Below are 25889 nucleotides of genomic sequence, written 5' to 3'. Positions count from 1 at the left end.
AGAAAGTTCATTATAAAACTTGGGAAAAATCTAACAGACTCAGCCTAATGTTGATGAGAATGACTGTTGCAGACAATATTAAGACAACTCTCCCTAAAATCGAAAGTGCTAAAAAGTTTATGTGATTAGTGGGAGAGTGCTCTCAAACAACTGATAAGTCTGTTGCTGGGACATTAATGAGTACATTGACCACCATGAAGTTTGATGGTTCACGTACTATGTATGAACATGTCATTGAGATGACAAACATTACAGCAAGACTTAAGACCTTGGGAATATAATGGCTGTGAATGAGAACTTTCTTGTTCAGTTTATTCTAAACTCATTATCGTCTGAGTTTGGCCTGTTCTAAATGAACTATAATACCATGAAAGATAAATGGAATGTGCATGAATTGCACAGTATGTTAGTTCAGGAAGAAACGAGACTTAAGAATCAAGGAAGTCACTTAGTCCATTATGTTAGCCACCAAGGGAATCAAGGAGCTTGAAAAGAAATTTATGAAGAAGCATGATAAAGTCAAAGGGTCATTAAAGAACAATGACGACTCTTTGCAAATCCAGAAGAAAGGTATCAAAGGGAAATAATTGTTAATTTTGTAGGAAATCCGAACATTTCCAGAAGGATTACCTAAAGTGCAAGTCTTGGTTCGAAAAGAAAAGTGAGCTTAATGCTCATGTATGTTTTGAATCAAACTTAACTGAAGTTTTCCATGATACATGATGGATTAATTCTGGATGTATGACTCATGTTTCTAACATTATGCAGAGATTCCTTACCATGCAAACCATAAGCCCAAATGAGAAGTTTGTTTTTCATGGGAAATGGAGTGAAAGCTCCAGTGGAAACAGTTGAGACTTATTGTTTAAAACTCGAAACTAGACTTCGTTTAGATTTATTGGAAACTCCTTATGTACCTAGTTTATCTAGGAAGTTAGTTTCGTTATCTAAACTTGATGTTACTGCATACTCTTTTAATTTTGGTAATGGATGTTTCAATTTATTTAAGCATAATCATCTCATTGGTACTGGTATTCTTGTGATGGTTTATATAAATTGGAAATAGACAATATGCTGAAACTGTTTTAACTCTGCATCATAATGTTGGCACTAAATATAGTTTAGTGAATGAACGATCTGCTTTCTTGTGACATAAACGTTTAGGTCACATTTCTAGAGAAAGGATGGAAAGATTAATAAAGAATGAAATTCTTCCTTATCTAGATTTTACGGATTTAAATATTTGTGTGGGTTGTATTAAGGGAAAAACAAGCAAAGCATACAAAGAAAAGAGCTACAATGATATTTGTGGACCTTTTGATGTTAGTTCTTTCGAAAAGGAATGATACTTTATCACCATTATTGATGATTATTCACGTTACGGTTATGTCTACTTACTGCTCGAGATTTCTTAGGCAATGGATTCCTTAGAAATTTACTACAATGAAGTAAAATGGCAATTAGACATAAATGTGAAAATTATTAGATATGATAGAGGTGATAAGTATTACGGAAGATATGATGAAACTGGGCAACAACCAGGTACATTTGCTAAGCTTGTTCAGAAACGTGCATTTGTGTGCAATACACAATTCCCAGTACACCACAACAAAATGGTGTATCAGAAAGGCGTAATAGAACTTTAATGGATATGGTTAGGAGTATGTTAATCAATTAGACTTTACTCGTATCTTTGTGGATGCATGCCTTGAAAACTGCCATGTATTTGTTGAATAGGGTTCCTAGTAAGGCAGTTCCAAAGACATTTTTTGAATTGTGGACAAATAAGACACCTAGTATAAGGCACCTGCATGTTTGGGGTTGCCAGACAGAAATAAGAATTTACAATCTGCAAGAAAGAAAATTGGATGCAAGAACAATCAGTGGATATTTCATTGGTTATCCAGAAAAGTCAAAGGGGTATATGTTTTATTGTCCTAATCATAGTATGAGAATTGTCGAAACTGGAAATGCAAGGTTCATTGAAAATGGTGAAATCAGTGGGAGTACAGTTCCACGAGAAGTGGAAATTAAAGAAGTTAGAGTGCAAGTCATTTTAGCTTGGGCCTCTAGCAGTAAGGTGATTGCTCTTTTTAATTGTTGTTACAAAATTAATGAAGAGGAGCAACACAATAATGAACTCATGATGCATAATGAACTTATTATGGAAGAACCACAAGAAGTAGCATTAAAGAGGTATCAAAGAGAAAGAAGACCAGCTATTTCGAATGACTATGTGGTATATTTACATGAAACAGAAACAAACTTAAGCATTAATGATAATGATCCAGTTTCGTTTTCACAAGCTATAAGTTGTAATAATTCTGAGAAGTGGTTAAATGCCATGAAAGAAGAGATAAATTCCATGGAACATAATTGTGTTTAGGACCTTGTAGAATTACCAAAGGGTTGTAAGAGAGTTGGTTGTAAGTGGGTCTTCAAGACTAAACGTGACTCTCATGGCAACCTTGAACGTTACAAGGCTAGACTTGTTGCTAAGGAATTTACTCAGAAAGATGACATTGATTATAAAGAGACATTTTACTGGTCTCAAAAGGATTCTTTCTGGATTATCATGGCATTAGTAGTCCATTATGACTTGGAGTTACATCAAATAGATGTGAAAACCGCCTTTCTGAATGGAGATTTAGAGGAGAATGTTTGTATGGACCAACCAATGGGGTTCTCAGTTGAAGGAAATGAACATATGGTGTGCATACTAAAGAAATCAATATACAGTCTTAAAGCAAGCTTGCCGCCAATGGTATTTAAGGTTTAATGATACCATTATTTCCTTTAGATTTAAGGAAAATATTGTTTATCAATGTATGTATCTGAAGGTCAGTGGGAGTAAGGTTATTTTCTAATTCTGTATATCGATGATATCTTGCTTGCAACAAACGATTTTGGTCTTCTTCATGAGACTAAGAAATTTCTCTCTAGAAACTTTGAAGTGAAAGATATGGGTGAGGTAAGTTATGTGATAGGGATAGAAATATTCCATAATAGATCACAAGGATTGTTAGGCTTATCTCAGAAAGTATATATATCGATAAAGTGCTAGAGAGATTCAAGATGGAAAGGTGTTTAACATCGCCTATTCTAATTTAGAAATGAGACAGAGTTAGTCTCGCACAATGTCCTAGAAATGATATGGAACGAAAACAAATGAAAGTAATTTTGTATGTATCAGTTGTTGTTGCATCTGAGAGCTGAATTTGTAGTATGTTTTGAGGCTACAATTCAGGTTAATTGGTTGCGGAACTTTATTTCAGGGCTTGGAATTGTCGACAGTATTGCTAAGCCGCTGAAAATATATTGTGATAACTCTACAACAGTATTTTGTTAGAACGACAAGTACTCTAAGGGTGCTAAGCATATGGAATTGAAGTACTTTATCGTGAAGGAAGAAGTTCAGAAACAAAGAGTGTCAATAAAATAAATTAGCACAAACCTTATGATAGTTGACCCTCTGAATAAGGGATTATCGCCTAAGACATTATAGAACATGTTGAAAGTATGGGCATTATTGTTATTGATGATCATTAAGTGTAATTTATCTTATGTATTTTTAGTGACACTCTGAGCTCAATTATGATATGTTTCTGATTACCTGTTCTCTATGTTTGCATGCATGTTTGTGTTAGAGTAATGTTAACAGGTTTTGTCTTGAATGAAGATATTATGTTGAACCAATTATGTACTCCTAACTAATGGTCATATTAAGGAGAAGACTAATTTGTAGTACATGGAAGGGACTATGTCGATTAGATGATGTACAACCGCCATGACTCGAATTGGTTCCTATTCTTAATCATGAAATTATGATGTACCCAATGTACAGAATAATTTAGTCATTTTTAATGCGCATTATGTTAGTTAATCTATTTATTTATTTAGTTCATAATGTTTATTAATGTCACATGAGCCAAGTGGGAGAATGTAAGAATTAATTTCTCATGTGAGAGGCATGTGACTTATGTACGGACTAATAAGTAAATAATTAACGATTAAGGGCTAAATTGTAACTGGGCTTAATAGGAGAAGTTTATAGAGCTAACTGCTACTTGATGGGAGTAGTGGTTATAAAAGGGGGTTATCACGAACGGAGAGAGGCAGAAAAGAAAGGTCTAAGGAAGTGAAATCTTATTTCTTTCCTCTTTCAAGGAAATCAAAGTGCACCGGTGAGAAGTCTTCTTATGGAGAAAGATACACATCATTATCTATTGTTATTTATTGATTATTTGTGAGTACAATAGGTTTCAAGATCCTGTTGTTTCCTATCATTGATAGTCTAGGAAACCCCTTAAGAATTTTTTACATTAATTTTTCTCTCTCTTGTCAGGAAATTGAGTGTGATACATTTAAGAATGAAATCTTGGTTCTCAATTATTTTTTATTTTTTGTGTCAATATTATTTTTATTTTACATTATTTCATAATGGAGCATGATAAGATACAAACATTTAACTTATTTTATATATTTTAATTTACAACAACTCTCCTAAAAAAAGAGCTATCGCAATTACAAAACTCTCGTATGCTTTGTCGCAAAATGACGCGGTTTGGCGGAAGGGGATTGAGGCCATGAGAAAATGAAGGAAAAACGGAAATTAAAGGAAGAGTGGGAAAAGGTCCAACAAGGTTTATTATATTTTTTAATTTAAAAATAAAAAATATAGTGTCAGTGAAAAAATCGTCATTTTTCATCTTGACACTGATCTTGGTATTAATTTCTCTCTCTCTCTTGTGAGTAAATTGAGTGTGATATGTGTAAGAATGAAATTTGTATTTGATTTGAATTGAATTGAACTTGGATGCGGGATTAGTAATTTCTGACGCCTTTTGGCCACTAGAATATGTTTAGAACCTTTCAAACAAGTTATTCAAAATAATTTATAATGATTTTTAGTTGTCAGAAAACATAATAAAATAAAATAATAATAAAATTAAGCATTGACACGTTATTGCTTGAACCTATTTACATGCTGAACAATGTTATCATGTACTGGAAAATTCATAGTCTGTGGATCTCTTTGGTTCTCTTCTAATTTTCCCCATGGTATGATCAAGAGTTCTTTTTGCAAGTGATATACAGGTGAGTTTTTCTCATAGACTAAAAAAATTCAGGATATTAGATTCAGATATACTCATGAACAAATAAAATAAAAAAATCCTAGACGACTAAGGATGTGTTTGGTTTGTATTTTTATTTTATGTTTCTATTTCCTGTTTTCATTTTTAAAAAATTAAAATTCTGAAAATATGTTTGGTTTGCCTTCTTGTTTTTTACTTTCAAGAAATAAAAATACTGAAAATATGTTTTCAAAAGAAAATACATTTTCATATTTTATTAGAATTACCTTGCCATCGCGTTTTCATTTTACTCAAAATAAGATTCCTGGTTTCAACTGAAAATATTGAAAACGAGATTTTATTGTTTCCAATTTTTGGTTCATTTGAAGAAATATTTTCACTAAAAATGTTTTCAAAAATCTAACTAAATATATTTCTATTAGCATTTGAAAATAAAAACAGAAAACATACAATATTTGAGTACTACTTGCAGTTTCCAGTTGCTGCATACAATTGTGCATTAAGAAGTGGTTAATATGCTTTTAATATGACAGGTGTAGCCCTTCATTTTTGCATTAACATGTGGTTAGGGACTACTTTTAATGGCTTTGCATTCTTTCTTACCATACATAAACCCTGAACTGAAAATAATGTAACATTAAATACTGTGTTATCATTCTTATGTATGGAAATAGCTTGTGGGGGTCACTATTTAACAGCAAGAGCTAAAAAGCAACGCATCCGTTTGTCCTGAGAGAGAGAGACAGAGAGGTATGTGTTTTGATTGGAATATGGTTGCTGATACGAATTAGATGCACAGCTAATACCTTTCCCAAATCTACTTTTACTTCAAAATTATGTACGCATTTAATTGGTGCATGAATAAAATGTGTTGCCATCCTGAAATATAAATATTCAGATCATTTATTCAGTGTTTTTATAAATGTTTTTGGGATTAAGTGGTTGTCATGATCATGAAATTAAATGTTTAATTAAATTGTTTTTCACGTGATTGATGTTTGTGATTTCTATCATAAAATTAAAACTAATTTAATTTATAATTTAAATGTTTAATAAATTAATTCTAAACATAATAATAATAGTAGTAGAATTATTTTGCTAATAGAATGATAAAGATATTTTGTCATATAAATATAAACATGAAAGAGAAAAAAAAAAAGAGAAAGAGAAAAAAAAAATTGAAAGGAAAATTTTTCACTTAGTATTGACATGTGCCAAACCAAAATCTTATTTTATAAAGAGTTTTAATATAGACTTGATCATGAAAACATAACAGTAGCATCTGAAGCACGTGTAATGGAAAGAAGGATATCTAACATGCAGGACAATAGAGATAAAGATTGAAGATAATGATAAGAAAATAAACTCCAATTAATTGATGCCACGAAAAAGGAATATTTTTTCTTTCTGATATACACCTTTGCAGATGGAAGTTAAAATATACCTCTTAAAAACAAAACAAAAATGTGCCCTAGATTAGGGCATGCAACTGATTCCAGGGTACACTCCCATAACAGGCAAACACCCCAGTACTTCCATCTTCGAGTCGAGTCGAGTCTGTTCTGTGCTAAAACTGCCTCTCATGTATTGCCACTGGCTTTGATCATTTTTTCTTCTGTCGTTTGCTACCTTTTCTGTTTTTTTCTCTTAAAGCATTTCTTTTCTCCTCCCTGCAGGAATCACAAATTCCTTAGATTTTCATTGGAAGGTTTATTATTCCCATAAGCTGCTATAAATTTATAGACAAGATTATATTCTCTAAAAGTGTTATTAGTAGGGGCCCAAGGTTTATATCAAACACGGAGAAGACATCTAACCTGGCTTTTGAAATCTCTTCCTTAGATGGAAATAGCCTTTTATTCCTCTTTTTGGGTTCAGATTCAGAAGATTCTTTGCCCTTTTCTTTTAGACCATTACTTGGTTTCGAGGGGAATTTTCTTTTCTTCCCGTTTTTGGATTCGGATTCAGAAGATACATTGCCATTTTCTTTTATTCCATAACTTGATTTCTCCTTTTCCTCCACGAACGTGGTAGTGTCTTCTTCCTTCTCGGCTGTCTCTGATGATTTTGCCCCAGGTTTTGAGCTGCTCATTTTTTTCAACTGCAATATTAGAGTATAAAAACCATGAATTTGTTTTGAGCCCATATGAATAACAGTACTTTCAGCTTCAGTCACTTCTATGATTAACTACGGCAGTAAAAAATGTTGAACTTTTCCAGCTAAGAGGTTGGATACTAAAAATAATTGAGACGATTTATATTTTATATATATTGCACTCCCGTGAGTAAAATTAAACTCAAACCACAAGTTAACAAAGAAAATTTGATAAGGTTCAAATCAATAAGATAAAAATGTAAATTGGTTATACTTAAGACTTTGTATTCCAACAATCTTGCTTTAATTAATCAAAATTCCATTCATCAAACTAAGAATACATACCTTTGCCACAAAAAAACCATCCATATTCTGTACGTGAGGATAGAAACGCCTTGTCTTTTCTAAAGATGGGTGAAAACGTTGTTCCCTAAACCTTGTAAATCTGATGGAAAGAAAATGTCATAATATAATGATATACATAACTTCTAATCAAAACCAGCCTTATCAGGGGAGAAAACAGGAATAAAATCATTACCCTGGACGCCCAAAATCAAGTCCACAAGGAACCAGTTTAACATCCCGCTTTTTGAGTGCATAGTCAATAACTGCTTCATTCTGAAGAATATTTAATGAAAGAAAATTTAGAAACATATGACAAATAAAAAAGCAAAAAGAGCATATCAACTTAATAGATTCAACTGAAAAACGAACCTCGGCAACCATAATTGAGCATGTAGAATAAACAATATATCCCCCAGATTTTGAATTAGCATCCACCATGTCAATTGCTGCAAGAATGAGCTCCTATAGAAAAAAAAAAAAAAAGGAAAAAACCTATTAGTAAGGTTTAAGATATGATTTTACCAATAAAAAGGAAATTTCATAGTGAAAGAACAGTTTTTTTGCCATCATTTTATCTCAGAGAACAAACTACAGAAGATCAAAATAAGATGCATATTTCATTGCTCACACACCCAACCTAATTTTGCTAATCTTCTCAAACAAAAACTTCAACAAAGTTTAATTACCTTTTGTAGATGCGCACATTTCTGTATATCTTCCAGACTTTTAGAGGTTTTAACTGACTCATCTTTGGATATAACCTGCGTGCAGAAAGTCCTTCAGTCCCTCTCTAGGTTCTTCAAGGAAAACAGAGACAAGAAATCTCCCTAAAATTAAACTCCCTAATACTATTCACTATTTCTTACCCCAGTTCCACTGCAAGGAGCATCCAATAATACTCTATCAACAACATTGACACCTAAAACCTTCGGAAGCTGAAATAGAACAATATAGTCATTAAGCAAATGTTAGCATTTACCACACACAATATCATTATACGACCTACAAAATATAGGACTGACAAATGGAGTGACATGTGAAAATCTGAAGTTGAACTAAAATGCTCATGTACATTTACAAAGGAAAACATACAAAATTAATAAATGAAATGGACAAAATCAGCAACAACTCTTGTAGCAAAAAGGACAGAAGATGATTTTCTAGGGGTTCAGTCTATACGTTCACAGTATCCTATTATAACTAGTTTAAACATTATTTAAATATTAAAGGATATATTGGAATACAAAGCTGCAATTGAAGAACAAATTTCACTGTTGTTGGTTAGTTCAGAAACTTGCAAGACTTAGTTGGTGATGCCTTGTCAGAATCTGAAATAGAAAATCCGGTTTCTGCTAGTGCAAATATTGATTCCTTGGAAGAATTGATGAGAAAGCATAGAAAATCATGAAAATCTTTCATCAACACAACCTGTATATGGGGTTGTAGGTGGTGGCCTCCATTCACAAAAGGATGAAGCTACACTTCATGAGGAAACTATAGATGTGCATGATAAGGAGGACAAAGATATTGAGAGATATAAAAGGGATCTGGAGGAATCTCTGAATAAATTGGAGCATGTGAAGGAGGAAAGAAAGAGGTTTTTTGGAAAAGCAAATACCATTATCCAAATATGTGGTGATGTTGAAAATCAGACTAAAAGAATTGAGGACTTGCAACTTGCAAGGGCATCATAATCAGGAGGAGCAGAAATCAGCTTGTGTTAAAGAGAAGTTAAATTATGCACTCAGGAAAGGGGTGTCATTGGTGCAACAAGACAGTCTACAACAAATCATTGAAGAGATGATTGTTGAGATGGAGCACTTGAAATCTGAGATCAACAATGAGGAAACCACTCTTGCAGAGCATGAACAGAAGTTGAGACAGTTTTCAACCCACCCAGATAGGTTAGAAGCTCTTCAATCTGAGATTTTGAATAAGTTAAGTGAAATTGAGGTTGGAGGTGAAGGTCATCTAAGTGATGCAGTGAAGTTGGATTGTTGGAATGGGTTGGGAGATTATGCTCTGATCTACAAATGACTAACAATTTGCCAATAATATAATTGTTCATATAATGGCCTACAGTCTTAGATACAGTCCCAGATTCTTTCAGTTACGTTTTTTCTTGTCACAAAGCATTTCATAATATCGAGGGAAGCAGTCTTTCTTTACCTTCAACACAAATAGGGCAACCAAATAACCAAACAATTTGTCAAACCTAACAAATTATGCAGAACAACTGAGAAGCCAGATGGATAGTCAAATCAAAAACAAAATCAAATCACAATAAAATCTAATAGCAGTAAAGGCATTAAAGATTTTTTTCTGTAGATTTAATACAGGCAAAAGATGCTAACCTCCTTTCCATCATAGTTACACACTACAGTATTAGATACACCCATGCGATGCAAATTTCCAGTCAATGACTTGAGCCTTGGTACCTTCATTTCATTTGCAAATATTATTCCTGCCATAAAAAAAAATTGCATGACTGGATTACCGGAACATGAATTTACAAACCAAAAACGTGAAGCAAAATTGAGATCCAACATATGAAGAACAATTCTTTCAATGACTTAAATTCCTAGATCCAACTGACTGTAAGAATACCAAAATAAAAAAAGAGCAGGGAAAAATACAGACATAACAAATCAAGGAAGTAACACCTGATAATGCTTTTTTCTAGTGTCACGGTTTGATTAAAAAGTTCCATGTAGATGCTGAACGTTCACTTTTGCACTTTATGTGCACAACTATAGCATGATTTTTCATGCAGAAAAAATACCTAAACTCATGTAAAGTTTATCTAAGAATGAAAAACAAAGTTTACAATCCAAAATAAAGTAAACTGTTTGGCTCCTCTTTCTAAAAACATAGTTTGAAATGCATGGGAAACTAAAAACATAAAACACACCAGTATTCTTCATTAGAGCAGCAATGTAAGTTGTTTTACCACCAGGTGCAGCTCTGCAAATAGCATAAACTTCTTCAGGGAAAACAGAAGCTTTGCAAAAAAGACACGTGTTCTATATTGCTACTCAAACCAATAAGTCTTAGAATATGTAGCAAACTATTGCATAAGATATGATAAGTAAAATTTTAAGGAACTGTAAATTGCCATATGCACACTGCAAACATTAGCTGAGAATTTGATGTGAAACCCATGTGATAGGCTCAATCACACTGGGAACAGATAGAAGTTCTCTCTAACATTTGCATACAAAAGTCATTTTAATAAGCCATAGTCCATAGACAACGATTTATACTTACGCCATATCAATGACACGTTCCTTCTCTTGAGGAGCCAAAGCCATAACAGGCAGAAAAGAGCTTGCACTTTGCAGCTACAAACAGTTAAAGAACTAGTTGTAAGTGCATCATACAATATTAAATGAAATGCAATAGTAAAAAGCCCGCCTACCATGTAGAAACCAGCCATATACTCCGGAGTGGCACCAATAGGCACTTGAGAATCATACACAACAAGTCCAACCTAAGAATAAAAAAAAAAATCATCCAGGTTTCTTATTAGATTGTTGCTAGTATTCATGATAACAACTACACAACAACAAAAAGTCTATATAACAACAAAGAAATAAAAGGACAAAAGAAAAATTAAGACATGAATCCTTTACCTTTGACCACTTGCTTAAAGGATCCAAATTTACTCCCCTATTTATCAAAACATCCGCCAAATCCCGTCTGCGTGTCTGAGTGAATGCAGAAGAAAAATTTATACTCAGTGCGGAACATGAATAAATTCATACTAACTTATTAACCCAAAATGACAGAAAAGGACATGCAACCTTCAATGTATTAGTCCTTAGACACATAGGGCGTGGCTTTTCAAAGGCTTCAATCAGTTCCATGAGTTCAACAACTGGAAACATCTGAGACAACAAGATACAAAGTATTCATGCAAACCCTCATTACACAATAATGAAACACAAATCCCTTTCCATGTCCTGCCATAGCAAGGTAAAAAAAATGGACACATAGGGCAATAGCAATTGGGAAGAAATTGAAGTTCAAAATGTTAGCAGTAATAATATAATCATACCAACCTCCACTAGAGCACCAATTAGAAACTCATTGTAGCCATAGTACGTACATAAATCTTTCTTAAGCTGTTCAACATACTCCTTTCTTGTTGACCCATCTTGCCTCAAAGCCTTAAAATTTGAAAGAACACGAACAACTAGAGAAACACATTTAGAACAATTACAACAACTTCTACAGAATAGCTCAAAGAACGTTTATGACAACAGTCAATAGTAGAGCGAACATACTCTCTTTGATTCTCCTCTGGAGATTGGAAAGATCAGGTGGGCGGAGAGCCTCATCCTCAAGCTCCTAAAAGTAAAAAAAAAAAAAAAACATTTTAACATACATTCCAACAACCAATAAAATGTGTTTTTAGCTTATTGGTTCTCCTATGTTGCTCTTTCAAAATTCAAACACTCCCATACTTACAACAACCAATTAAAAAAAACACATTTTAACAACATTTAAAAAAAAACACATTTTTAGCTTATTGATTCTCCTCTGTTACTCTTCCAAAATTCAAGCACTCCTACACTTGCAATTAGCTTATTTTGCATTCAAAATAGATTGAGGGAAAAAAAATCGTTCTAAAAACACTCTCCAAAAATTTAAGAAAATTCAAACATGTCATAAAGGTCACAAAGAAAAATGCAAAAAATAGTTTTAAAAAGTGAAACCTCTTTGGTAGGCAATCTGAACTCATCAGACTCTTGGTTGATGTTGAGCTGCATTTCGGCATCCGCATCCTCTTCCTCTCTCGCCTTCTCTTCATCAATAGCTCTCGACTTCTTTTCAATGTCATCGTCATCCGAATCGGAATCCGAACCTGACTCCAAACCTGACTCCAAACCTGACTCCGAACCTGAGGCTTTCTCTGCAAAATAACAGCACAAGCATCAGAGTACAATCGCAACACAAAACTCGAACGAGAGCATACACTAAACGCGTGCATGCGAACGACAAGCACCTTCGTCGTCATCGCTTCCTTGGAGGAAATCGTCGGCTAAAGGATCGTCACCGACAGAAGAGAGCTCCGACGCGGAATCGGAGTTGTCGCCTAGTTCGAGTTGCTCCGGTTGCAGTTGCTGCGGCGGCGTGTCTTCTTCGGATTCGGAGCTGGAATCGTGCTTGGGTTGGATCTTCTTAGGGTTCTTAGGAGATTTGCTTGGCTTAGAAGGTTTCTTCCTTGCGGGAGCCATTGGAGGAAAGTGAAGAAGTGGTGTAGTGTGGTTTGCGAGCAGTGTTTTATTCTTTCTTTTCGGACAAAAATATTCGGCTAGGGTTTAGGGTTTACAGGGAAGAAACGCCGCGACGTCGTTTTATGCTTTGCAAAGGATAGTAGGTTACAACATTAAATGAGACCGAAGGTTGGGCCGTTGGGTCGTTGGGCCGTACTTCCTTACATGTTGTTCAACAATAAATTAGAAAAAGCAAGTTAACATGATTTTAGATTAAAACAAATTATGTTTAGTTTCATTTTGAGAATAAATTTTGTGTCCAAAATTATGAGTTGAAAAAAATTGATTTTGGAGTTTTTGATTTTTTAATTATAAAAGCAAGTTAAGAATAAAACTCAATTTAAAATATTTTATTTAATGCAAAAGCTATATAAAGTTGTTGATTTAACCCAAAATTATTGTTCCATGTATAATCAAACACATAAAAATTATCTAAAATCAAGTTAAGGGGTGTTTCAACATGGTTTTAGAATATTTAATGTGAAATCAAACATGCATTAAATATTTTTTGGGCTAAATAACATTTGTATACTAAATTTTACTGCTAACTTGCTTTATAATAAAAATATATGACCATAAATTATATCACTTTCAAATTAATTTTAAATATCCTTTTCTAAACACATACAAATCTTTCTTCGTGTAAAAGTATTTACTCTCTTATCCATTTATCTTCTTCAACCTCTCTTTATCTCTTTTCAAATTTGGGTATAATTTATATTTCTTTATGATATAAGTATTTGTTCTTACATTTTATATATTGATCGTTATTTATTTTAATTATATGATTTGAATTATTTTTTACATTTTTATGATAATTAAATTATAATTATGATATTTAGATATTAAAATTGGATTGTGCACTAAATTATTCCTTTCGAGTTGAAATATAAAAAAAAATATATAACTACAATAAACTAAAATATAAGATAATTTTAACTAAATTTTTCCTATTTTTTTGGTATAAAAGAAAAGAAGTTTTCCCTATTTAACAATGTTATTTCCAGAGTACATTCACTTAATTAAAGTTTTACTTCAAGCAACCTTCTCTTTTTTTGGAAAATAAATTCATTTTTTATTCCATCAAAATTAAATAATGTTAACGTATTTTTTTTTAATTAGCATGAATCAATTTTTCACTAGTACTACTTCAACAAAGTTTATATTGATTCCTTACTCAAATATTTAATATAATTACATACTTAAAACTCAAATTTAAATTCCCTAGTTAAGCTGAAATAATTCAAACTCACCCACTACTCTTTTAAATGTTTCTTTCAATAATTCAAAGTTGTAACTTTAACAAATATATAAGGTAAAAGAATACCAAAAAAAAAATCAATTAATAGTATCTCGACATGTACCATCAATTTAGTCCCCAAAAAGAAAAACAAATGTATATATATTAGCCACTTAAGCATCCTAAATGTGACACATGAACATGTTGGTTAACGTTAAGTAATTGGTGTTAGCATAAGAATTAGAACAACTAGTATGTACCATCAATTTAGTCCCCAAAAAGAAAAACAAATGTCTATATATTAGCCACTTAAGCATCCTAAATGTGACACGTGAACATGTTGGTTAACGTTAAATAATTGGTATTGGCATAAGAATTAGAACAACTAGTAGTGTATTTTCATGAACATTTTCATCAATTTTCTTATTTCAAGGACTAGAAAAACTGACCCTGACAGATCAAAATGATAATTTACTCGAAAAATTTGTTTTATTATTTGAATGAAGAAAATGCTTCTATGTTAAATAATTTTTGTCCTTTTAATGATCAAGATCCTCTCATTTTTATTTTCCCTTTCCAACTACAAACTTACATGCATAGGAACAAAATAACGAACAAGGACTCGATAGAGAAGTTTATTTTAGATTGCAGCATCACATTCACACTTTAACACAAACAAATGCTTACAAAAATGACTGATCTCAAACACAAACTCTTAGAACATGAAAAACATGTCATATTCTATGGCACGCTGTATCTCACACATATATGCATTAATAATAAAAGGAATAAGAATTCATAATTAATTAAAAATTTTGAAACACATTTAAATAAAAATATTTCAAAAGGGTAAAAGGCTCACATTCACTTTTCTATCATCATAATAGAAATTGTCTAAATAAATAATAAAATTATATTGACTCAAAATAAGATCGTCCAAAACTCCAAAAAATGAACTACAAACTTAGCACGTGAAACAAAATGATAATAACTACATGTCTACAACTTCATATAATTGATACAAAAACCCATGCCCCAAAGTCACATTCTATCATAACATTGAGTTCCAACATCCTTTAACACAAGGTTGTTCATAGTCATCTACTTAACTATGTACTCCCACGAACACAAGGTTTGATATCATCACAGGATCCAAACACAAACAACACATAAAGAGTAAGTTATCACATTCCTAACTAATAGAGGGAAACAGGACAACACGTAGATATATACATATGATATAAATGAAATACAATTTACTTTAACATATCTCACATCATTCTATGACTTATTGTGTAACATTACATTTCAACACTATACATCTCACACATTTTCACATCACTCACGTACTCAAGGATTAAAACACAATATCACTCAACCAATCAATATTTGATCAATACACAAGCGTTATGCAACAAATATACTAAGACTGAATCTTATATGCAATGTGGTACTATGTTAGTGAAAAACTTCATCGGGCACCTAAGAGTACATAACAAGACACACCACACACTGGTAAGTTAGGTCACTCTCACTAGGCAAAATCATAGGAACACCAATCAGAGTCACTCTGTTTTGTGAGAATGCTCCAACCATATGAGATCAGCATAAACTTCAAGGAACATTCAAACCGAGTGTATTTACGCTCAAGGCCTACACTCTGAAAAATCTGTCAGGACTTCTCCCTCCTAATTAAGGTCCAACCCAAAAAAAATTTTAGGACATAGACTTTATCTATGAACTGTACAAAACATGCAACTCCTCAATTATTCTCAAAACAAATTTAACTCGTCGTGCCTCAAAGTGATTAAACTCGTCGGGTTCTCACATTAGATCACATCACAATATTCGTCGCCCTTAAAAGGTCTTACAGTCGTGTGATTGTATGGTTCATAACTCACAACATCTCAATACACATGTATCTTACAATTCAACACATACTCAATTTATAATTTACACACAATCTCAATAATAATTTCATGATTCCAATATAATAATTTATTACGCTAATCTAGTATATTTTGTTCAAAATACAAACGAATTATACAAAAGTATTTCTCAGAGCATAGGGAGTAAAACCCCTCAAACAATTTCATATAATTATATCAAAATCAAAGGAATAAAAAACGTAGGTTCAAAAACACAAAAAATATCAAGAGCACTCAATTTTATTAACCAATTCGCATCATGACATCAATTGGTCTGTTAAACACAACAATATTGTAATTATAACTGTAAAGGAAGAGTTATAATTCAATAAACAACCCATAATAAACCCTAATTTAATCCTCTAAGGAATTCTACACATGTTCATTCTAATCCCAATTGCGATAAACTCATTTCTTACCTCCAAGTGGGCTCATGTATATAGTCCGACAGTGATAGCAGCATCTCTAAAGGTTTCCTACAATTCCTCAAACTTTTCCTTTGATTACTCTACTAAGATTTCAAAGCGTTAGAGAGAAGAAGGGATTTGAGCTTTCATTTAATTGTCTTTGTGCAAGGAACGTTTCTCTCTCCATGGACATTATTTTGCGAATCCCAACAGTGGAGATGTGTGAAAATGAGTTTCGAACCTAGTGTTCAAATTTTACGACGATCCAACAGTTAATGAATCCAAGATCGTAATTTTACTAGGACAAATTTAAGTATATGCGAAAAAAGAGAGAATTTTGAGAAAGAAGAAAGGAAAAACAAATTTGATTTGAGAGGAAGAAAGAGCATACTGACGTATAGTAAATGTAAAAACTGACATAATGTTAGGATACTCTCAGCCTATTATTTACTCTATTATTATTTTATAAAAAAAAATTATTTTAGTTCCTATCAAATAAATAAATAAAACATCATTTTTATTTTCTAAGAACATATATTTATTTTATTTACCTTAAACCATTATTTTAATTAACAAAACTATTTCTTCTTATTTATTTAATTACAACAACATCATTATTTTTCTTAAACTTTATTTATTTTAAGTAATTCTTTTAATTTATTTTACGAAAAATAAAGCGTTACATCCTCAATCACCACATAGAAAAACACTTCATTACTGGTCAGATCGCTTGCAATATCATTACCATCATCATTGCCTTTGCCGTCTCATACACGCTCACCATTCTCTTCACTCTTATTGGTGACCACTCTGACATCAATCCCAACTTGTCCATTGAAAGATGCTAACAGCTTCCAAAAGTGAAGGAGGTCTGGATATCAAAGAGGCCATAAATACCAAAGTTGCTTTGTCGGGGAATTTAGGTCAGAACCTCATGCAAGTTAGAATAAAAGTGGAGCACAAGTACTATCAAACGATGGACAAAACAAGTATGAATACTCCCCTCAATCATTTAAACAATAAGAAACAAATAAATAATGTGTTCCTATATGGAACTTTGCAACACAAAAACATGAAGAATGGTAATTGACTGTTAGAAATGGTTGTACCCAATGACTTGTTGAAATAATGTCACACATGTCCTGTAACTGTTTGTCGAGGTATTCATTTTCCCCAATACCAATCTCAAGATCAGCTTAGATTGATAACATCTAAGCTTCTGGAAATTGGGGTTGCCAGTTTCAAATGAGTTCCTGAAATTCACTTAACTGCAAATGTTATTCAGGCTATTCTTTTTCTCTAATAATGGCATCAAGATTAGCTTTTAGTTCGCTCACATCTAAGCTTCTGGAAGCCGTGGCTGCCAGTTTTGTTTCATATTCAGCTACTTCTCTTCTAATTCTATCAGTTGCCAGAATTTTCTCAGATATTTGTTCAAAACCTTTGTGGATGCTAACCAGGAGCCTATAAACATGCAGCCCTGTTGGGTCTTTCTTTGCTTCCCTGTAAGGATAAGAAATGGAAAACAAATTGCACATTACTTACCTTTGGTGAAAAACAAAATCAATCATGACATAAAATAAAAGAATCCATAGCTAGATTAGATTCCTAATGATATTCAGCTCAGGGTGCTTCATTGTCTCCATCTCTATGTTTAGTTTCCCAAGTATCTTTCAATTTTCATTCTTCTTTCTTGTGTGTGCATAATCATTAGTAGTATTTTTGTGGGCATGTGGATGTGCTGGAAATAATAACACTTCATACCTAAAGACAATTTCATCTGCGACAGCATATGTTCGATGCAAGCTTTCCTGGATAGAATTACTCTCCAGTTGAACCACCCTTGTATCTTTTAAGATCCGCTCAATGTCAGCGTCTTGTTTGCGACTATTTTTTGTAATCTCCTTTATCCGGTCAGTATAGGATTTCCTGGATGCTACTTTCTGCTTCTTTTCAATATCTGCAGAAAGTTTCAAATGTTCCTCCTCCCTAGAGAGAGAGAGAGAGGAGAGAACTTCCAAATCAAGAAGGCATGCACATTTTGCTAGTAAATGTGATTATGTAATATGTGGGGACATCTACTAAAAGTCATCCACAGTTAAGATGAAATTGGTTGAAAATTTGATGCACTCAGTATATTACGTAAATCTAGAGTAGTTGTGCTTCAATTACAAATTAAAAATGCAACACACAAATTGACAAATTCTTTAAACAAAAGAAATGAAGCTTGCTGCACTAGTGCTATTGACCTGTTTGTATGTGTTTCTTGACTCTTTCTAGGAAGCAGAGACACACATGTACAGTTTATGAGAGGTCAGCTTATTTATTACAAAATTTAGCCCGTTGACCTTAATACATAAAAAACTAGAAGAGAACTTCTAATAAGTTTTCATGGGAAAAAAGGATATAGAAATCAGCTATCTTCATTTAAGCACACTTGAAGGGAATCAAGAAGGATGGTATATGCAAAAGCAGTGTACCATGAACCACCAATTCCAAACAAAACTAGAAAACATGTTATTCAATGATAGTCTACACTCTCCAGAAAGGATTCACAAAGATGTAGTAAACAGAGGCTCATCTCAACCTATTGTTTAACTTTGCATTTTCAACCTGTCTTTGCTTATGTTTCTTAAAAAATTTGTTTCAAATGGCAAAACTAATGTAAAATGAACTTTGGATATGTACCTCTTCATAATTTCAGATAAAATGAACTGCTCTTCCTGCTGCGCTTCTCTCAACTTTTGAAGCATTTCTAGTGCATCTGGATTGTTTGAATAAAGAGACTCCTCGAGACTTCTCTTTCTCTCCTCCAAGGGTTTTCTTACAGTGTCCCTGGGACACATTGAAATACAGTGAAGTTAACAATCATTCCACTGCCCACTCTCTCTTACAAGAAAGAAAAGAACATTATGTTTTGCTCAAGAAATACTAGTTTGATCTTACAAAAGTGTTACACACACCTCCTTATTGGAGAGGTCAAATTTGAAAATTGAACTATTCTACGTTGTGCATATACTGACCCAGAATTGTAGATAACAGTATAACAGATGTCATGATCAAATAAATAATCTATGCTAAATATCATTTGAACAATTCCACCTACCACTCTGATTCCAAAGTCAATAGGTAATTCCTTTTAGCTTGTACTTGTTCATTCAACTGGTCAATGTAGAAGTCAATCGAATGTTGGTTATTAAATGCCATTTCAGCTGTTTCATTCATCAACTCCAACTCTTGTTCAAGATGCGCTAGTTCTGAAGTCCTTACAGATACTTCATCAACAAGTTTTTTCTCCTGAATTTGAAATTTATCAGTTTCAAATTTTATCTAGTCCAGCATCAAGGCTAAAGAAAAAAAAACACATAAACCATATACTTCAATTTTGCATATGTAATAGTCATAAGACAAAATACAACCTTTTATACACATTTAATTCAACAATACTTCTTTGTTATACACATTTTACAGTTGGACATATTAGATAAAGAAATAAGAAAGAACTGAATAAAATCATATTTTCTTGACTAGATATCAGCTTAGGATAAGAATATTATGAGATATTTGTAGGAAACATACTTTTTGTTTCAAGACTGTCAAAGGTCCATCCCCAATATGAAAAGGGTTCTCTTCATTTCCAAATGAACCTCCTCCAGCATCAACCTGCCCTTCAGGTGGTTCCTTCTCATTTAATACACAATCAAATTCATCCTTGATAAAACCTTCCATCCTAGAGCTGGACTCATCTTTGTTGGCCCGATTGATGGAGACATCATCCTTGGTAACCTCTATTTCAAGTGTCTGGGGCTCCATTATGAGATCATTTAATGTGCTTTCAAGTTTCAACTATATAATAATCACCAAGCACACCTTCATCATCTTCCTTTTCAGTTGAGTCCTAGAAAGAGCTTCATAAGTTACCTTCTCTTAGTTTGTTTCTAGCAAACTTTCACACGACTCTGAAATCCTTCAGATGGATGCAAGAAAAGCCACAAGCAGAAGATATAGTCTGTTTTTTAAGTATAAATACAGAACCAACAAACACAAGAACCATGATCAGAAGAAAAGCAAGCAAAGACACCAATGAGTAGACTAACAAGTAACAACAACCATCACAGCAAACAAAAGCATATTGCCATGAAAAAGATCATAAATCTCCTGTACCAAAAAGAAAGAAGGCAAAGACAGAAGTGCTGCTACAAATATGCAAGTGATATATTAAATCATAACAACCGACAAAAAAAAAAAAAAGGGAAGCCTCAGTTTTGCAAATATACATAAGATAGTTAAAGTTGGATGGCATCATTAAAAATCATGCTTCTGCAACCTATTGTGCGTACTTTAGTTCACGCCCAGAAATAACAAAACAAGCTAACTTTTTATTGTAAGTTTGCAACCCCACATTCCTTAATTTTATCAGAAATGCAAATTCACCAAAAGGTGCATACATGTCAATTGTCAAGAATAACAATTAACTAACTTCAACTTGCAATAAAGTCATAAAAAAAGATAACAATATCATCATGCCCAAAGTTTGATTTCAATCTACAGCTAAAATACTGGACTAGATTGTTCAGAAAACCAAAATTAAAAAAAAAATAGGGAAAAAAAGAAGAAAAACTGATATGAAGATTTGGTCACTGTTGAATGATCTGAGATACTCACTCACTATTCCATTATGTTGCAACGATTATACACAGACTGAACACCACATATCAGAATACCATTTACAAATAGAAAATTTAATTAAGAAAAAACAAAAAACAAAAAAAACTCGTTTGCCATGCATCCAAACACCGACCCATAAGGGGTAAAACGCAAAATTTGAGCATTGTGACTGTACCTGGTGGAATCTGATATCTTGGGGACCCAAGTTCGCAACCACGAAGGTGATTTCGGAAGTAAGGAAAGTCCGGAACGACGCCGTATGGTGGATGAAAAAGTTTGATGGATGATGTACTCGAGAGTGTAGAATCTTGAGTCTTGACTCTATTGGTCTGGCCTAAACGATGTCGTATCGTTAAGCAATATTTGATGCATGGAATGTTTTGAAATTTTTTAAGAAAATAATTAGAATTAGTAAAATGTCAATCCAATATAATATAGTATTGTTTATAACAATTTTATTGGGCCAAATGGAATAGGATTGTTTAGCCCCCATTTTTAGTTGGAATTAATTAGACAAAGTCTTATAATAATTATTTTTAAAAATACGTCTTAAAGAAATATTTTAAAAATATCATAAATAATTTTTAATTACTTGAAAGAATAGAAAAATTATACAGTCAAAATGGAAAAGTTCTGTCTTTTAAAAAAGTGATATAAAATTATTTTATACTTCAAAAAATTATTATTTATTTATTTTAAGAAAATATTTTTTTATTTTAAAACTTTTATGGCATGTAACATGATAAGAATAGAATAGGATAAAAAAAATTATAAGCTTTAATCATATTTATTGTTTGGTGTGCATTAGGATAACCAACCATATAATGATATCATATTAAATAAATCATGTTTAGATGAAAAAATTATTGGTGGTTATATCTTTACTAAGCAATGGATGTCCTTACTCTTAACCTTGTTTTAGTATGATTCAAGATATTAAGAGTGTGTTGGTTTCCCATTTTGGCTAAACTTTTGTTGAGATTGCATATAATGGTGTACCCTGCAAATTGTTAGGATTATGAAATATGGGTGATAACTAATAAATATGCTAAGTATTTCAATGATATATGTTCATGAAAATTATAAATGAACAAGCATTCTAATAAGTTCAGGACAAGCTCAAAAAGGATGTCTTAGACAAGTTGTCCAGAGTAAAACCTCAAAAGAACTGTGTGAAGTTTATCTGTAAGATGAAAATTAGTTCTTTCCTTTGAGTACTCAACTTTGGCACAACGTAAGACATCAATAAAGGCCTTACTGAGAAGAGTCATCAAAAGTTACAAGAGCTTCCAACATCTAGAATAAAATTGCTTAAAGTCACTATTAGGATGATGAAGAAAATGGCTTTGAGAATGTGAACTTCATAATAAAGATTTGAAAAGAAAATCAGGATCAAGACTAGAGAGATTTTGAGATACTTCATTAGAAGGATCCATCAATCAATATCACAACAATACCTATATATTTACTCTACAAACCAACATCATGTCTCTCATATGCAGTCACAAGAAAAATAATTGACCCATTAGAGGAATGAGTTTGATAACTTTCATCTTCCATATGCAATCACACACATTGAGGGTTCATCGGAAGATGGTTGCTAATAGCACTTCAAGATGCATCAAGTTGAAAGCCGAGACTTGTCCTCAAGAAGATCAAATGTAGTACGTCATTATGTAGATTGAAGAGACTTTGTAAAGTTTGGTCTAAGGACAAAACACTGACACACCAACAATTGTAACCTTCACTTGATAACTATTGAAACATACTACTTCAAAATGCTTTGTGTTGTGAATACGTGTTACGTATAATGAAGATATTTCACCTCCATATCTATATCATGTTATCTTCATCAAAAGGAACCTAGATTAGAACAGGCTCTTTCTAAGCAGCATCAAAATTATTTTGATGTTGCTTCATAATGTTCATCAGAAGTGTTGCTCATAATAGAAACTTTAGAACAATTTTGCATAACTATCAAGTCTGGACAAGTGTCATTATTTCAAACTTGCTCAACAAATGTCAATGTTGTGGGCCTCCACTTCAACGACTATCTTGTGATGTTTAAGAAGACTGAAGGGACCTTTGTGAAGATTGTTGAAGCTATCTAGAGAGAGAAAACTTGAGTTGCATCATTGTGTGAGAAATTTGTCATTCCTACTTCAATACCTCTTAATGAGAGAGAGACCCACTTATGCATTTGTGTTTTGATCTATAAAATTTCATAGATAAAGGTGAGATTTGATTATTTCCTTAGAGGAAATCTCTTGTATTAAGGACAATATGTATCTATGTAGTGATACACACAACTTTGGTGTCAAAGTCCAATAAGTGACTAGCAAGCTGAAAAATCCAGTGTGTTATTAGTCTAGCTGTTGGTTAGGATTGAAGTCTAATGGATTGTTGGCAAATTGGGAAAAATCCAGTGATTGACTTGTCTAGCAAGTAGGTGGTTGTGTTAGTAAAAAATTTCATCTTAAAGGATAAGGATTGAACGTAACTCAAGGTTGGGGTGTATTAGTATAAAAATCTTTTGCATCTTATTCTCCCTTTTTTTCTCTTTATTGTGTTGATTTTATATTTACATCACACAAATGTTTTTAAACTACAAAGTTTGACCACTCTGGTTTAAAAGGAATCAACACCAAAGCCCATATATTCACTTAAACCTTTGAAATTAAACAATCATTTTGAAACCTAGTTTGAGCGGTAAAATCATCTTTTCCATTAACTGCTGAACTTTCATTCCAAGCTCAAAACAATTATTCATTTCTAAATAAATATTTTCTGAACTAACCTCAGAATCTACATATCTTCATAAAAATGATTCTAATTTTGGGAAAACACAATTTAATTTTCCATTCTGGTGTTACTTTTGTCATTTCAATTATAACCTTTTTAAGTCCTTTGCTACTTACTGATAAACCCTGCCAAAGAGCCCAAATCTATGCCCGATTGAGCAATGCCTTAGGGAGATCGAGAAGCAGTACAAAAAATTCCACATATCATCTCTGACTATTCCCCCATAAACAGCATAACCATAATTAAAGACCAATAATAGAAGCATCACAATTACAATCCATCCTTACGGGGGTGGATTCCAAATTTCCAATGGATAAATTGATAAGAATAAGATACAGATTGATATTGGCTGTAAAATTAGCCTTTTATATTAAGTATGACAATAATTGGTCTTTTTTGTTATACGATGATGCGATGATGGTCAATACAGTAGTCGACGCATATTAAGATTTAGAAGTATCTTGCGGTGGTATACTTTCTTTGTTTGAGTGTACTATAGAAATTACCCATTCAAAATGGTAATGGGTTTTATACGTAGAGGTCATTGGAAATGGGTTTTTTGGTAGAAAGAAACTGTGTTTGTTAGGCAATTATTATTAAGTGAAATTATCAAGTCTGTGGCTCAAATTTTAGGGTGCATGTTGGATTGAAATTTTTTAAGATTATTTTGGTATAAAAAAATCATGCGAATTTTAAAAGGTAATCTAAAAATATTATAATTTATCATATTTTTTCTAATATTTTATGATTAAGATTTTATACTTAAACTTTAACTGATTTTTATATTATCAAAATTTAAAAAGATTTGAAAAGACTTTACTAATTTATAAAAATTCTGAAAGGATTTTATGAATTTTTTTTTTAAAAATTAATATTACAAGAATTAATGCAAAAGATAATAACAAAATGATAAGATTTATAAAGCTAGGAGACCAAATGTGCGAATTAAATTATGAGGGAACTAAAATTGAAATTAAAGTAAAACTGGGAGACCAAAAGTATAATTTTACTTAAAAAAAATAAAGTCTTTACAAGGAACCACTCTGATGTTGACACGTGACATTGACACGTGACAATCACACGTGACAGTCAACGTTTGAGGTTAACGGTTAACGTCTAAATGGGGCTTCAAGGACCAATTTTACAAGGATTTATAAAACTGAGGGACCAAATTTGTGAATTAAATTATAGGGGGACCAAATCCAAAATTGGAAATAAGCTGGGGGACCAAAAATGCAATTTTTCTTAGTTTTTATGTCCGTACTCAATGGATATTCATACTTACATTCATGACTTTATTAATGGATAAAGTTATAAATCAATAAAAAATTTAATTAAAGCAATTATCACAGATAAATTAAAATTTATTTTTAAATTAAAAAAATATAACATTAAAACTATCCACACATAATATTAAAAACAAACAAACATATAATATTGATTCATTCAAACTCAAGTCATAAATAAACAATACTACAAAAATAATCATCACATAGTAATTCTTAAAGTTAATATTCTAATTGCTTAATAAAAAGTATAATTAAAATTAGACATCATGTGGTGATGATACTCTCTAAGACATGTAAAAAAAGAATACGTTAAAACTAATTAGCTTATAATTATGCATTATATATTAAAAAAACACAAATGGATATCATATTTGACATTATTATTATAATCAAGTTCTCCATATTTTTACAAGTGTTTATTTTTCAAGTCTATATATTGCTTTGGTCCACTAATACCAATAAAAATTAGAACATGATAAAAAGATTAAGGATTAGACTATGAAAATAATAATTACAACTACCAGCAGAATAAATAAAATAATGTAATTTTCATTAAATTAAAAAAATACATAATTATTTTTTCACAAAAAATTATATACATAATATGTATTATTTACTTAATTATATATCTTTCTCTCTCTCATATATATATATATATATATATATATATATATATATATATATATATATATATATATATATATATATATATATATATATATATATATATATATATATAT

At 32.0% G+C, this 25889-nt stretch overlaps 2 protein-coding genes across 4 annotated transcripts; both read right to left on the bottom strand.

The window, feature by feature from the left end:
* Positions 1 to 6449: 6449 nt before the first annotated feature.
* LOC100807160 (26S rRNA (cytosine-C(5))-methyltransferase NOP2B) lies at positions 6450 to 12905 on the bottom strand. 2 transcript variants are annotated; one of them, XM_006602058.4, is made up of 17 exons: positions 12545 to 12889; positions 12255 to 12451; positions 11823 to 11886; positions 11598 to 11731; positions 11340 to 11423; positions 11169 to 11243; positions 10955 to 11026; positions 10804 to 10877; positions 10448 to 10500; positions 9891 to 10000; positions 8403 to 8471; positions 8223 to 8297; positions 7906 to 7998; positions 7730 to 7809; positions 7537 to 7636; positions 6914 to 7197; positions 6450 to 6766 (listed from the first exon to the last, which is right to left on the bottom strand). In XM_006602058.4, exons 1-17 carry the CDS (start codon positions 12774 to 12776, stop codon positions 6700 to 6702), a joined length of 1863 nt encoding a protein of 620 aa, XP_006602121.1. In that variant the 5' UTR covers positions 12777 to 12889; the 3' UTR covers positions 6450 to 6699. The 2 variants fall into 2 exon arrangements, with proteins under 2 accessions (XP_006602121.1, XP_025982522.1); XM_026126737.2 differs by having other exon boundaries at positions 7730 to 7998; positions 12545 to 12905.
* Positions 12906 to 17382: 4477 nt separating this feature from the next.
* Positions 17383 to 21389, bottom strand: LOC100806622 (coiled-coil domain-containing protein 22 homolog). Of its 2 annotated transcripts, none has more exons than XM_003552943.4 (6): positions 21234 to 21389; positions 19970 to 20399; positions 19497 to 19687; positions 19079 to 19225; positions 18155 to 18379; positions 17383 to 17893 (listed from the first exon to the last, which is right to left on the bottom strand). In XM_003552943.4, exons 2-6 carry the CDS (start codon positions 20201 to 20203, stop codon positions 17677 to 17679), a joined length of 1014 nt encoding a protein of 337 aa, XP_003552991.1. In that variant the 5' UTR covers positions 20204 to 20399; positions 21234 to 21389; the 3' UTR covers positions 17383 to 17676. The 2 variants fall into 2 exon arrangements, with proteins under 2 accessions (XP_003552991.1, XP_006602120.1); XM_006602057.4 differs by lacking the exon at positions 21234 to 21389 and adding an exon at positions 21056 to 21220.
* Positions 21390 to 25889: the final 4500 nt, after the last annotated feature.

Source organism: Glycine max, chromosome 18 (assembly GCF_000004515.6).
Source record: "Glycine max cultivar Williams 82 chromosome 18, Glycine_max_v4.0, whole genome shotgun sequence".
NCBI classification, from domain to species: Eukaryota; Viridiplantae; Streptophyta; class Magnoliopsida; order Fabales; family Fabaceae; genus Glycine; species Glycine max.
This window is presented reverse-complemented; position numbering and strand designations above follow the sequence as displayed.